At 34.4% G+C, this 15,827-nt stretch overlaps 1 protein-coding gene across 1 annotated transcript in view; it reads right to left on the bottom strand.

Annotated features, from left to right (window-relative positions):
• The window catches only part of LOC118203009 (choline/ethanolamine kinase-like), a 39,265-nt gene that overhangs the window by 16,055 nt on the left and 7,383 nt on the right, over positions 1 to 15,827 (bottom strand). Inside the window, exons 2-5 of the mRNA XM_035375252.2 lie at positions 11,845 to 12,070; positions 8,940 to 9,064; positions 2,977 to 3,066; positions 196 to 254 (exon numbers count right to left, since the gene is read on the bottom strand). Coding sequence (XP_035231143.1) covers positions 196 to 254; positions 2,977 to 3,066; positions 8,940 to 9,064; positions 11,845 to 12,070 — 500 coding nt within the window. The remainder of the gene's footprint in view (positions 1 to 195; positions 255 to 2,976; positions 3,067 to 8,939; positions 9,065 to 11,844; positions 12,071 to 15,827) is intronic.

Raw genomic sequence — 15,827 nt, 5'->3', positions numbered from 1 at the left:
CTTTGAATTCTTCAGAAATTTTAGAAGTGTTCGAAAAGCGTCTTTATGACTACGGTTGAAAGCTTTTTACTTTTATAGTAAAAGAATGGAATCTGGAGTAGCAGTCGGTAAATTCTCAGCCAGAATAAATTTCTATTTTTAAAATTTCAAACTCTAAAATAAATGAGACCTATGGATATTTCGTAAAAAACTTACCTCCATGGAGGTCATTATGACAGTAAACGAGAGGTGAATTTGTTTTTTCCATTTCTTTTCTGAAAGAAAAGGAATGAATAAAATACTTAATGGATGGGTATGTAAACTATCTAATTTCAATATTACAAATTTTGCAGTTTGTGTATGCAGTTAGGCTTACTTAACACTGCAATATTTCAAATTTTGTAGCTTTTAATAAAATAAGATCAGTTTATAGATTTTGTAATTTAAACGTGTTAATGAAAATCCTTATTAAATATTAGGTTGTCAATTGTTTAAAATTATAGGATTATTAGATTAAAAACTGCCTTTCAGGAATAAACTGTTGCAGTGTTAAGGCAAGCCACTGGAAGACAGCTGCAGTTGATACATGCCGAGTGAAAACCTATTCTAAATGCTGAAGCATGTGTTGAAGGAAATTTATCCTAAAACAATAATTTTTAAGCAAGGAACTGCGCCGACCTGAAACGTCTTGATGATCGAAGAGTCAGGATGTAACGAGAGATTTCGGTATTCCAGGATGTTGAGATCTCCCATAGAGGGCGTTGTAGCACCCCTGTTTTCTTTTCATGTTTCTCTCTTCAAATATCCCAATACTTTTTACAAGTAAAATGACACATTATCGTCTTACTGTTATTGATGCATCTGTCATAATCGGTATAGTGGTTAGGAGTCCTGGCTACTGTATCTTTGGGCTCGGGTTCGAATCTCGGAGACGTTAATAGTATCTGCGAAGTTATAGTATCTTTGCGGAATAGGTGTACTATAAATTAAAGGGAACCTGAAAGCCCTCTTGTGTGGTTTGTTGGTAGGAAATGAGGAACTGGAGACTTTCGGACTGTTTTGGAGGGTGTCCTCAACCAAAATTGGAGCGGAGCTTAAAAGCTAGTGTATTACTACACCATGGGACCAACGGTAAATTTCTGATTTCCCGTCCTTTTCAACATTTACCTTCTACTGGCACATAAAAGTTTTTTTTTCTTTAATATTAGCTAAAGAAATACTTCAGTTTTACTTTTAGGATTATGTAAATGCATGTGCGTTAGGAATCACATGACAGAGATTAATTTTAGAATGACGCACTTCAGAAAGATTTTTTAAAAACATTTTATTGTTCTAGAATAGAACAGAGAAGTAACGAAATTAAACAGAAGGTTCACTGGGTTAATGCAAATTAATGTTAAAATATTATTTTCACATTCTTTGTGTACATAGATAAAATTCCTGACAATTCCTGTGCATTCCAGACTGGAGAGACGACTAAAGTGACTAATAGAGAAGGAATTATTCTAACTTAAAAGAGAGCGAGTTTGACTAATAACGTTCTAAGGTGAAAGAACAATGGCATAATCACTTGATCTTAAAACTACACGAAACTTTCATAAGTGAGAGTTTCGTCAAGTTTTTGAGAGATCGTATTATTTTAATGGTTAGAAGTTGTAGAAAAACTTTTCAGTTAAATGAAGAAAGTGAATTCTGGAATCATTCGAATTCAAACAACTGCACATTGAGCAGAATGCTTTATTTTAGTCTTGAGCTGTAAAAAGGTATTTATGTTATGGTGTTCTGTGCAGGAGAATATTGTCTCCCTTAAATAAACAAAAGGGCAATATCAGTGGAATCTGGTAAGATATGAAGAGTTTTCATTTGGCGCTTATAAATGTGTATGGTTTTGTAACTAAGAGTATAAAGTTTCATTGTTTATTGCACCCACCTTTTCACTAGTAAATCTTCAAGCTTTAAATGTGATTGATTCATGTTTGACAACGTTAGATGTTAAACCGAGTTATTTCTGTAAGTGTAAAGTGGATAAGATTACTAAGTTATAGCAAAATAACAACAGATCTATCATCTACTCGGGAATTGAAGGACCTCATAAATAGTCAACAGCAGTAACTGTAGATCATACCTCTCTAAAATACTAGTGATCAAAATTTAAGCAACAAATTCATTTTTCAACATACAACTACAAAATTGTTGAAGAGGACTTTTTGCGATGAGTACAATGAAAGGCCAACTCTATAGAAAGATGATGCATATGCAAATATCAGCACGATGATGACAGAAAAACCCGGCGAACGGGCTAACTGTATAGGTGTTTTCGCAGTTTTTGCTAAGTGTAACGTGGATACGAGCCGGTTTTCCTTAAGAGTCCTCCCCAGGACATTCCCAGTATAGTGCCAAAAGAGTGCGCATGTAATAAATAAATATGTTTAAAAAATGCCGCCGACGCTCTAAACGTAGAAACTTTTATTAAAATTTAATTATTTTTAAGGAAAAAAAATGCAATTTTCATAAAGGTTCGCAATGAAACATGAAAGAGTAGTTAATTATGGATTTATAAAATTGCCTGGCGACACCTAAGAGCCAACTTTCTAACTTCAAAAATCGATTTTTCAAATAATATGCAGAAAGTAAAAAACTTTTCTTTCTAATAGATAGCTTAGAATGACTGCTTGACGTTATAAGATAATAAGACTATAGGTGTGATTAATTTAGTTATAGTTAACACAGTCCTATTTTGAGAAACGTATTATTGTAAGTACAAAATATTCAGCTGAAATATTTTTTAATTACGGCAACAATATAAGGTAGTTTCTTCCACTTTACCGAGTGCTTGCGTGGTGTAAATGGATAGCACGTCTGGTTAACAATCAGGAAGTCCGATTTTCGAAATCTGTCGAGGGCACTGCACATTTTTCACGTTTGCTACATCGAGAAAACCTAATGCATTTACAACAAAATAAGTAAAATTTGAGATTAATTTCTTGAAATACTTACGTTAGCCATTCAAATTCTTCTTCGTACCACTGTCTTTGTGAAAATGATTGGTTTCTTTTCAGGAATTCTTCTTCAATGTCGTCAAGCCATCTATAACAATTAATGGAGTAGAAGCAATAGTTTTGTGCATTGTTACAGAAATACATATTTAAAAAAATTAAGATTTAATATTAGTTCTCAGTTTCAAAGAAAAATTCAATATTGGGCAATTTAGATTTGTATGTTAGTTTACTATTTACATCTTACACCTTTAATGAAAAAGACATTTCTTTCTCTTGTCCTTTTACTTATGCTTTATAGAAACTTTACCAAAGATGAGCTGATAAAATGATGATTATTAGAAATTTATCCTTTGTGTTGGAAAGGGATGGCTGTTACAGTTTCACACGATATTTGCCATGTGCAGTATAAAAACATTGCTAATCTTCCTAAATCTTTTGAGAGCGCATATTGCTTAAGGCAACTACTCGAAACTTTCCCAATATTGTTTCACTATATTTGTGGTTTAATCTTGAAAAATGATTACAGTAATGAACACAAGTTTTCTGCATTTCATGTTCATAGATAAATTATTAAAAAATGACAAATAAATAGAAGGCTACATAGTTAGAACCGCTCTTCTCGTTAAGAAGTTTTTAAATGCAATTCGCATTTTCATACGTGGAAGAAACTAGTAAAATCACATGCAATCAACCTGTTTTCAATAGTTCGGAACCAAACCTAGGACGAATCATCAGTAGTAAGGAGTCTGCATCTGTTCGGCCACTAGTGGGCCTCAGATTTTCTCAAAGAGCAGAATATGTTTTTTTACGTCTTACAAAACAGCAGCATGAATTGTCTATGTACATTTCTGTGTTTGCACCAATTATTTTCGGAGCCTTGAAAATTAGAAAAAAAATCCAACCATTTCCGACGTTATCCAGGCATGATCGGCAAGACTTACTTTCTTTACTATTTATTTTTCATCATGAAATAGTATTAAGTTAATCATAAATTTTTCATTTTCTTCGAGTGCTATAGTTTGATATACTTTCATTCAGGTTATTGGTTAACCCTTTGCGGCACAGTGTGTCCGGTCTCGACACACCTAAAAATTTCCTTCTGTACGCACAGAAAAATTGAATAAAAAGGATTTATAGGTTACTTTAGGTTACTCTGAACCTTTATAGTATATGGCAGCTCAATACAAACCAGTCCATATATTTTAGCCATGTTTAGTTTTTTAAGACCCTCATTTTTCAAAGAAATCTTCCAGATTTTTTTTAGGGTTTAAAAGGAATTGTTTGAGGACTGTATGCTAATCTCCTTATTTAATACTAGTTTTAAATTTTTACCTTGAAATCTTGCCTAAAATCAAACGGCGAACCCTAGGTGTGTCTAGACTGGGCTCACTGATAATCTAGGACAACTGAGAGTCTGTATTCTTTGTTTCTCCACATCTCATCGGTCAGTTCATTGACAACACTCTTTTCGAAGCTCTGTTCAATCAGTGTGCCCTTTTTGGGCACACCCACATAATTGAAACGATAAGTGCTATCTTCACAAAATTTTAATTGTGTATTCCTCTAGACCTAATTAGACTGCCTACCTTTTTTTTAAATCAAAACTCCTACTGTGTCCTCTCCAAATCAAATAAAGCCTACTATGGCTTTAGAGGCTATCCCTGGACTCATCCATAAAGAGAAGAACCCTCCGCTGATCAGCCGCCCAGTGGATATTTTGACGTGGCCGCCTCAAGCGTGATGTGACGTGAGCGGTACTCAAATGGCTGTTCACCTCGCGTACAGACCTCCTTCGTAAAGCCTTCCACACACAGTTGACGTTGGAACCAGCCTTCTGGTTAACTAGAATGGCAGCAATAAGGGAGGATCTGAGTTGGAAATTTGATTCTATTCCATCGGGCACTTAGCAACAAATCATCAGCGCTCACCGTAGCGGTTGACCATCTTTGGCTGAACCTCCTTTTGGATGCCGAATCTGGGGTTAGAAACAACTTCAAAAAATAAGCTACTACGAAAAAAATTTTAAATTCTCATAGACTACCTGGCAATGAACTGCGAAAATCTAAAAGCATGTAGGGTTTATGTTTATTTTAACTAACATTTATTTTAAGCAATCTTTCCTGTCAAACCTTTACTTTCCCCTAGAATTGCCAATGCCAGAGTATGTAAATCGTAGTAGAACGCGCAGAGTATTCAAATTTTATCAGAAGTAATTTGAGTTAAATAGAAGGGAAGCGAGATTGTAAGTGTGTTTCTTGAATCACGAGCGTGAAGGTTGCTTGGTAGAAAGTTTAAGCCTGTGCGCCTATTTCGACAGTTCGTTGAATCTTTCAAATTCTTAATCAGAAAGTTTGCTGAATCTCAGCTGTATCTTAGAACGCGGTTAAGAGAGTTACAATTATAGAGCCTCGTAGATAGTGACTTCGTTAGTTATGCCATCGTGTCATTTATTTTTAGTTGTACTTTTCTATTTTTGTTTAACCGCCGGGTCGGCGTAGTTTGTGAGCGTCAAGGGAACGTAACTGTAATTTCTAAAGTGAAATAAAAAGGGAGTTAAACCCTTCTTAAGAGTCTGTGTAATTTCCAGTTCATAGCAGTCACTACTACTATTGCTGACAAGTTGAGGCCTCCCAACATCACATTGGCGCCCGAACACTTTACGAACTGAAATGGCCGAAAACTGGATGGAAGCTCCTGTACAATTCCAACAACAAGAAATGGCGAACCAAAGAGAAGGATTTGGATACCTGGTCCAGACGATGAGAGCATCGATCAAGCCAAACGTCAATTTCGACGGAAAAAATTCGGTGGCGATATTTTTAGAAGGCCTAGAAAATCATTTCCAGCTATACCCTGTGCCTGAAAGACAAAAAGTTGCCATTGCCACGTCTGCACTAAGAGGTCAGGCCTCACTATGGTGGAAGAATATAGGGAAATTTTTATTAGGGGAATTCGGAAGCCAAACATATACCTTTGAAAATTTCAAAATATCATTATTAAAGGCCTTCCCCATAGTGAAAGACCGAGCAAAGCTAGAAGCCGAACTGTATAGCTTTTATCAACCTAATATAGAAGATTTGACGGACTTCATTCTGCGAAAAGTTAAGCTGATAAACATGGTGTATGGGAAGAAACCCGACGCAGAGATTATTGAAATAATCTTACCAAGATTACTACCTGCTGTCCCAGATTACTTAGAAATCCGAAACCAAAGCACCTTGCAGGAACTCTTCGAGTTGGCGGTCAAGTTCCAAAATCGCAGAATAGCGGAAAAAGCTAGAGGGGCATCGTATTCTCAAAGTCTCCGAAGGCAATCCTCAAATCAACAGACCGGAAACACAAATCGCTTTTATGGGGGAAAGAGCTATCAAGCTAACTCATCGAAGCTCGAAGGTCAAGGCCCAAAAAGGAAATTTGAAAACAACCGTCCGCGTACCCAGAAGACAGAAGTTGAAAGGAAAGCTTTAAACGAGTAGAGGGGCCTGTAAAAGCGAGGGTCAAGACCCCGTAAGTTTCGAAAAAACCCTCAAGAAGATACCTAAATACGGTCGTGGTAAAGAACTCACACTTACCAATTATACAAGTCCTGGTTGGCGATGTACCAGTAGAAGCCGTCATCGATACAGGGGCAGAAGGTAATTTTATGAGTGATACATTTTAAGAAGAATTTATTTAAAAATAAAAACACAGAAATTATAGCGGCGCAGGGAAAAACCTGTCAATGCATTGGGAAATTATCATTACAAATACAGGTGACAGGTGAATGCAGGGTCCGGACACCCGGACGGCTTAATATGACAAATCGGGTGTCGTCCGGTACCCGCACCTATTTAGAACAACACAACCCTGACAAACCCTGTAGGACTAAACCTTACCGGTATGATAAACAGAAAGAACAAATAATTGAAGAACACATTTAGGAAATGTTGAAGAACCAGATAATAACGCCCATAAATAGTGAGTACGTGAGTCCAGTCGTACTATGTAGGAAAAAGAATGATTTCCCTCCTTCGGATAAAAGGGCTTGGAGGTTTGCTATCGATTACAGAAAGCTTAATAGTGTTACTAAGTTCCCAGTTTACCCTTTGCCGGTTATAGAGGAAATTACTAAAAGATTAAGTCTACGAGATACATGACTACGTTGGACTTAACGTCTGGCTATTATCAAATAGCTATGAGACCCGAAGACATACATAAAACCGCGTTTATCACAAAATCGGGCACCTATGCATTTTTACGCATGCCCTTTGGGTTGTGTGGGGCCCCGTCAACATTAAAGAGAGCTATGGACATTGTTCTAAAGCCTGTCCTAGGAAAATCGACTTTAATCTATCTAGATGATAAAATTATAACGAGTAGTACGTTGGAACAACATATTAAAGATTTAGAAGAGTTTTTTTAATTATTAAAAGAGGCCGGTCTTACAATTAACGCATCGAAATGCAAGTTCGCGACTAAAGAACTTAAATATATGGGTTATAAAATTTCGCAAAAGGGTATAGAAACTCAGGATTCAAAAATAAAAGCCATCAAGAATTTCCCACCTCCCAACACCACCAAGAAACTTTCTTCTTTCCTTGGGTTTTTTTCTTATTATCGGTCGTTCATTAAAGATTTTGCGAACATTATTGAACCGTTGTTAGTAATTAAAAGAAAGAAAAGTAAGTTCACGTGGACAGCAGAGGCAAATACTGCATTTGAAAGGTTAAAAGAAGCACTCATCAATGCCCCTGTTTTGAAATTCCCCGAAGGGGACGAAAACCTGGAAATTGCAGCAGATGCGTCGGACTATGCCGTAATATATCCAGTTGATATTGTTCAGTATAATGCAATATCCAAGTTACCACTGACTTCTAGAGCAAATATTTTCTGTAAAACTGAGAATCACAATGCATAAAATATTGCTAAAATCCTCGTTCTCCATAGTCAAAGTCTTGACAGGGTCTCTTTAATAACTACAGGCCATAAATACGCATCTTCTAAAGTAACTTAAAAGAAATTCCGCTACAAAATTTGATATTCAATAGATATTTTTGAAATGTAAGGGCACATCCCTTACATTTGTATACCATTGCATGGTTAGGTATATAAGATATTAACCGGGTACGTCTACTGTACTATACACTTTTGAATTCTATACCGCTTTAATTATCTATCGAAAGATGTTTTTCCTTCCTGGATAAGCAGGCAGGACACAACGACTTACAAAAAAGATACATTAAAGAAACACTGCGTTAGAGGTATTATATAAGGGACAGAAATTCCGTATGGAGGTTTCGTACATTATAAAATATAATAGATACATTTATTATATTTTTTCTACATATAATACTTAAAATTTTTTTTGCATAATTTCAAATTCTATAGAAGAAATGTTTCCTTTCTTTATCTAAAAGTCTTTTGAAGGAAATTTTTTAAATAGAAATAATTTTTTTTGTTGTTATTTTTAATAGGTACAGCAAATCCTTGACGAATGCAGGAATGTCATTAACACGTTACGCATTTGCCAAAATCAATTGTATAACTTCTCCTCTTTCCATACCTATAAATAGTTCGCCTCCAGTTGCTTTTGCAATTGGTACGATTTTTTGGCTTCATTTTCATTCGACCTATTAAAATTGTTCGAAGATTCTAGCCTGATAATTCACTGCCAGCGAGCATTCATTGTTGATGGATGGAGTTTTGGAGCGCGTATGAATGAAGTTCTAGAGGTATACAAATTAAATGAAACAATCAAAAGGGCGCGTATATGTAAAATCGCGTTCTGCAAATGTGTGCTCTACAGGGTTTACGATATTTTAAACTAAAAACGTTTGCTGCAAAAAGAAGATATAAAGTTAAAATTACAAAAATTGTAAATAATTAAACAAGCTATGTATTTCATTTTGTAGTTTTAAAGTTTGTTTATTTGCCCTATTCATTTTGCACTTTTCTATTAGGTAAGTTAATGTAAAGACATACTTATTTACGTATTGCCATATCTCCGGAGTTTTCACGACTGGAACATCTAGAGCATGAATTTTTGCCATTTCTCTTGCTATAGTAGTTGCCATATTCCTGATGTCATCACGGTTTATATTACGAGACTGTAAATTACGAAAACCTTTATGTGAACTCATATAAATGAAAACTTAAATGTACTTATTTAAGTAAATAATATAACATATAAATGCATTCTTTTGTACAATTAAAGCATTATTTTATGCATTGTCTTTAGTAATTACTGAACATTAATAATTATATCTAGAAAAAATATCCAAAGTTGTTTTCAGCATGTATGGAAAGTTCTCTGGATGTATGTATACTAACATCTTATCTAGGTGTATATAGAAAGTTTCTTTTTTTCTGCTCAGTTGAAAGGTGTTAAAATTACAACATCTTAGATTATTTTCATTTAAACATAATTTAAATCTGACGTTATTTAAAGCATGATCTCAACTAGTAATTTAGATATTTATTATTTTAATTGATATGAGCTACATCTCCACCAGAAAGAATATCATATGCATAGAAAAGCTTCTTCTAATTTCATATGGAATTATTGCTATAGAAGCAAAATTCCACATGTATCCAGAAGCTAAGCATATTTTGTTTCATTTTTACTTGAAAATAATTTTAATGAACTAGTATGTGATGTGTCTTAAAACACGCATATCCTTATTAGCCGTTCTAAAATTTATTTTATCTGATTGATATGGAATGCATCTTTAACAAAAAGAAAATTAATTTTAATTTTTTTTATCACTTTACTAAATTATAATAAAGCCAGCAGCAGGCTGATGTCTGGTATTGAATCTTTAATACGAAAATTTGCATTGTTGTTGATTCGTTTGCAAATATATTAAATTTTGTTTAATGCTTTGCATGCGATCGTTTCTATAAATCTTGAACCACCTTAGGACTTTGACCAGTGTCTCGCAAATGAGTTCGCGAAAATACGTTCATATAACTCCAGATGACAGGAAATGCAATAGGCCTAAAGAATGCTGGACGATCAAATCGAAAGATCACTCGATGTTTTGGTCGGAGCGATGTTTTACTTTGATGATGTTGGCTGGAATGATAGAAACATGGCAAAGCTTAGCGCCAAGAAGTTAGCGGTTGATTTATGGAAATATCAGGACGGGAGGACAAAGCGATTATCAGAGCGGCTCTCACAGCATTTGATTTGTCATTATCAAAAATCCGATATATATCCAGGACATTATATCCACTCCATATCCACTTTCGCAAGAAACATTGATAAGTGACTCAAAGATCGCAACCGGCGCTAACCACTTATAGTGCCAACTGTCCTTCATCTGTGCACACCGACGAGCCCTTTTACAATGGTTCCAGACACATTCTACCTGAAATCTTATTGACTTGAGTAGAATTACTTTCAGCGATGAATCCTGCTTCAAAGTAATCCATGAGGAGCGGTGAAGACGTGTCTAGAGATGTACAATACACCGGAGACATAGTGATCTGGCTGTCGCCTATCATACAACATGGCAACATGGAATTATGGCTCGAGATGTCATTTCATTTGACAGTTCATGCTTGTCCTTTAGCTTGTCGTAGTACCCTTACAACACGGCGGTACTTTGACGGCATTCTAGGCCTAGTTATTTCCACTTCCTTTCAAAGCACCCCCTGATATGCATTTCAACAGGATTATGCCTTTCTGTATTTTTGCTTATCACTTCTTGCTTGCCAAACTTTTCCAATCAACCCAGGATGTCGTTGACCTAATTTCGCAGGTAGAAAAAGCTTGGTAATACATCTGTAAAGAGCTCATTCGTCAACTCTAGTAACTAATGTCAAGTAGTCAAAAGGTTTGCATAAAAAGATAGAAGTTTCAGCTTTTTATTTTTGTCACTACTTGTAACCTGATTATAACATTCAAATAATATTCAGATAATCTGAAACAATAATCGGTTCTTTTCCTATGGATCTACATCACATCTACTGTATTTTATCCTTTTCGGATAACCCTTCCTCGTACTTTTTGTGCATGCGCCTGTATTTTCCAACCACAGTGGAATTGTCATTTACATTGGCTAAGAAGTAAGTAACTAAAGACAAAGCAGGAGACAGCTGTCTGTTGAAAATAACCTTTTCGGAAACCTTTCTCTCCAGAAATTCGCTTGTGTTTTCATTACATGCAGGGAAAACTGGTGTTTTGCATAGTAAAACTCGATGCAAATGCTTCCAAAGGGATATCAGACCAACAGTCTCGGCTAGACCTGTTTTTGTTTTGCCATTACTTTCACCAGTCTTACCATCAGAGTGCTTCAGTTGTTAACAGTGTGCACGTGACCTAAAAGAGAGTTTTTCCATGCTGTCCGCAGCACTAATTACCCAGCTATATGCAAGCATTCTGAGAATTTAATGATTTAATTTACTGTTTCTAAAATAAAAAAGGAGTTTAAAAATTAAATTAAAAATGAGTTTAATTTAATATTATAACATATCTCAACAATATATATCTATTATCTATTAGTCAGTGACAGGAAGTTACATTCTAAGAAGTCAGCAGAAATCTCCTTTCAAAACTCAAAGAATTTTTAGAACCCGTCTCTTTAAATGCCACATATAAGAATATTATGTAACTAGAAGCAGTCGAGCCTGCTTCTAGTTACAAGAGGAAGGCACAAGGAAAAGAGGGAGAAAATACCTTAAGGAATTTGAAAAGCAAAATGGTTCGAAAAAATTTAATTAATGCACTGCATATTTATTATTACCATAAAATATGCAAAACATTTCGTTGTTCAACGTTTTTTGAGAATCCATTTAGCATGTTTAGAAATGAAATTTTGATAATTTCAAATTGTAAAAAGCCTATTGTAATACACAGAGTTTTAAAAAACGTCAATACACTTACCGGTATGAACTCTTCCAAACGTCCCTTAGGGAAAACGCCGTATAATTTAGGCCCTAAATTTCTCTCTGATAGAAGCATGTAAGTGACTGCTTCCCTTATAACAACATTGCTATCTTCCTGCAATGGACCATAGATCCTGAGTAAGGCTTCCTTGGGAACTCGAGAGTCTTTCACAACACAGTTCTCCGGCAGAGCACAATGATAAAGGGTGTTCGATAGCCCACCTCTGTAATAAAAATAATTTTTATGTTAAAATTCAATCGGTGAACCCGATTGAATAACCATCTGTAATAACTTTTGAGAGAAATCACAACTTCAACAAGAGCGCACAGAAATGCTACCGATATACTTTTGTCATATAATTTTCCTGCATTAATTTTGTCATAAATTTATTAATTACATGTTGCAGGAGCTGTATAGCAATTCAGCATCTTTACATAATTCCTGTAATATCGGTTTTATGTTTTTATAACGACGGAGTTGATGTTAGTTACTAACCATACACTTCGCTTCCGTACCATAACAAATACGGTATACAGAGAAATTAATATTTGAAAGGAAATAACGTTAAGACGAAGAAACGAGTTTTTATATAAATTTTGGGGACCTGAGATGTCGGGTTTAAGTCGTCTGATATTTGATAACACATTAAAGTATATATTGTTGACAAAGAATACTGAAAACAGGGAGGAAGATAAAAATTTTAGATTATAAATTATTGAAAATAAAAATTTATGAAACATTTCTGAGCTCAAATTTCTGTTATCAAAATGTATTTGAGGGAACCTAGTATCATATCAAAAATTATATTTTTTAGATAATACTTAACATTTTTAGTTTGCCTTTTTATATGCCTACATTAATTTTTTCAAGTCAATTGCTTTCGTTTGCAGATGTATTTTTCATTAAAAGTTTAAAGAAATGTTGTATTTCAGAGTTTTAATGAGCTAAGATACTGTTCATGATATTTACTTTTCTTTTATGCTCTTACCAAATCTTATTATTATTGATTATTTTTTCCTTAAATTATATCATTTCATTTATATATATATAAACTCGATATTGACACACTTCTGACACCATGTAAACCGGCGTCTAGGGGATTTCTAGGCTGACAATACATATCTAGGTGACTTCAGTATTTTATTTAATTATTGGTGGAGAAACATTAGTGACTATTTACAAATGAAAACAAAAAGAGTGATGATTGAGAGGTTACATCTTTGTTGAAGATCAAATAGGATAGCAGGACTAGAACAGGGGCAGTGAACTCTCTCTATACATACTTGTAAGAAAAATAAAGAATATGTAAAAGATTAAATTAGCTGAGAACATTAATTCCCTTCTGTATTCTAAAAATAGTAACCTCTACTTGTACTGCGTCTATAAGAAAAATCTGTGTCATATGACTCTTACATAATTCTGATGATGTAAATGAAACTAAAATTCAAACAGCCTATAGTAATTTTGCAGCAATATTAACCATCTAATCAAAATGCATTGAGAACCAAAACTAATGCAGTCTAAATTAAGATTTCACCCTGAACATAACACACTTGCTTTCAACGCTTTGACTTAGCTAGACTGCTGTCTATTTGCTGCTTCTTTCTTGCTAAAATTTATCAAAAAGGTAAACTTTTTGGAATAGGCACATAAAATGTGCTAATTTGTTTGTGGCCACAATATGTTTAATTAAATAATAAATAGTTAAATTAAATATACCTTGACTGCCAAATTTCTTATTCCTTGTGGATCGGCGTTTCAGCTATCTACGGCATCAAAATTCTAGCTGTTCATTGTGGATGCAACCATCTGCGTTCTACTACAGAATCTATTACAGAAAACTCAACAGGATATCCACTTGTGCCCCTTCCATCACCTTTTGCTTGTACTTTCCTCTTCGCAAGATGCTTTATTGTAATCATGTATGAGCTGCTATATTCGCTTCTATGGCAATAATATCAAAAATTTTAAGTGTTCTTTAATCGGCACGAGTAGAGTGCCAAGCGAAATGTGGCCACAAAATGAGAATTTAAATAAAAAATGAATTTAATCCGGCTCGACTGCTTATTTTTCAAAATGGATGGACGCTCTAAGCATCAAGTATCTACGCAATCAGTATTTTTGCACATTTACATCTCAGTGTTTTTATTTCAGTGCTTCCAAAATTGTTCTGTAATTACATTCTTCGACCAGTTCTAATTATGAAGAAATCTACATGGGTTTATTATTCTATGTTCACAGTGAATCACGGGAAAAGTCCTGTTTCACCAAAGATTTTAATGCAAGTTTGTGCCGCATTCTCAATACAATCATTCATGTCGTGTCATCGAACCACAGTTTCATTACATACATATATTCACATATATGTATACATATACATATATATATATATATATATATATAGAGAGAGAGAGAGAGAGAGAGAGAAATAGGAAGAAAGAGGAAAGAGAGATATCCTTTTACCAGCTGTAACAGGAACGTGATGATTCCAGGTAAGAAGTTTTGCCGAATAACTGAATCTTTATTTTTAGAACGTGATTGCTCTTACTTCGTGATGGCATCTGTAGAAAATGAAACATACCAAATCTGTTGGTAGCGTTTTTGATCGACCAAAATTAAGTAGTTATTATTAAAAATTGTACATTTTATTTAAAATTAAAACACAGAATTTTATATGTAAGTTTATTACCTCTAACTATATACTAACTAGTTATTTTACTTTTTGCATCTTTACTTTCCCTACCAGAATGTAACAAAGGTGTAATGAGATAGTATTTAGGTTTCAATAATTTTATTCATAATGTGTTCTGCCTCTCGAGGTCATGCTACTAGGTTAGCTAGCTAGTATAAGATTGTATTATTCAGCTTTGCATTAGAGTTGTCGATATTAAATTGTTATGCGTGTAAGAAGCAAACTTCACATTAATTTGAAGTATATAGTCTTGGACGATTAGCTGTTCAATTTAAATTTAAATTTGACTGTTGTTTTAAGTTACATCGCCACAAGTGGGTGGCGGAATTTGTAACTATGAGTCGTGCATTTATGTTCAAAGTTCTGATTTAATAAAAGAGTTTTCTTTTTTTGAAACCATCGTAAGACTTTCCAGTTCTGTCCAGACAGCGATTATTCTCTTAGCGTCTGTTAGGAGTTTGATACTTAGTTTGCTATCAAAACAAGTCAAAATTTAAATATATATCAGAAAAAGGAAATTAATAGCATTTTAAAATTACCATATTTATTATCATACGAATATTCAGATTTTCTTAGCACGATATCATATAACTTAGAATGCCAGCATGCTTACAAGACTGTCACTGTAATTTTAAAAATTTGCTGTGAAAACAAAGAAGCTGTCATATACTGATCAATTTTTCTTAAAAAAGCTTATGAATGTTTGTCTTCGCTGGATTCTATCAACGTAATTTTCTTGATCTGCATGTCGCCTTTATCTTCAATCGCCCCTCCTTCACATCATCTTTCTCCTTTCTAAGTACATGTCAGATTATTTCGTCGTCACCTTGAAAGGCCGGGAAGAGAACAGAATTGTCTACACTGCATCTTCTCTTCACTGACACTAATGTTCTCCGAATATATATAAGTCAATCCAAAATATCTGACACTGGCGCCGGACGCGCTTCAAAACCAAGGTAGTCTTTGTCACTCGATTCGTCATCTACGAAAATAATCATAGGCACAATTTGCACCACGAACGACGTGAAATAATGTTGTTTATATTTTTCCAGGGAAGACGTAAAGTAAAATTGACGCCTTTCAGGGTGAATTGTTTCTGAAACTCGTAGACGCTATTTTCATTGTTTACTTAGACAGGCATAAAAAGAGATCACTTGTTCATCTTTATAAAATATGGATAAATTCTTGATTCACTAGTTTTATAGGACTTAAAGCTTTGGGATGTAGAAATATAGTACAAATTTTTTCAACATTTTAGTCTTCAGATTGTTGGCCCAATGCAAACAAA

This window comes from Stegodyphus dumicola, chromosome 7, assembly GCF_044657685.1.
Source record: "Stegodyphus dumicola isolate Sdum_Otavi_A_Nest chromosome 7, ASM4465768v1".
NCBI lineage: Eukaryota > Metazoa > Arthropoda > Arachnida > Araneae > Eresidae > Stegodyphus > Stegodyphus dumicola.
This window is presented reverse-complemented; position numbering and strand designations above follow the sequence as displayed.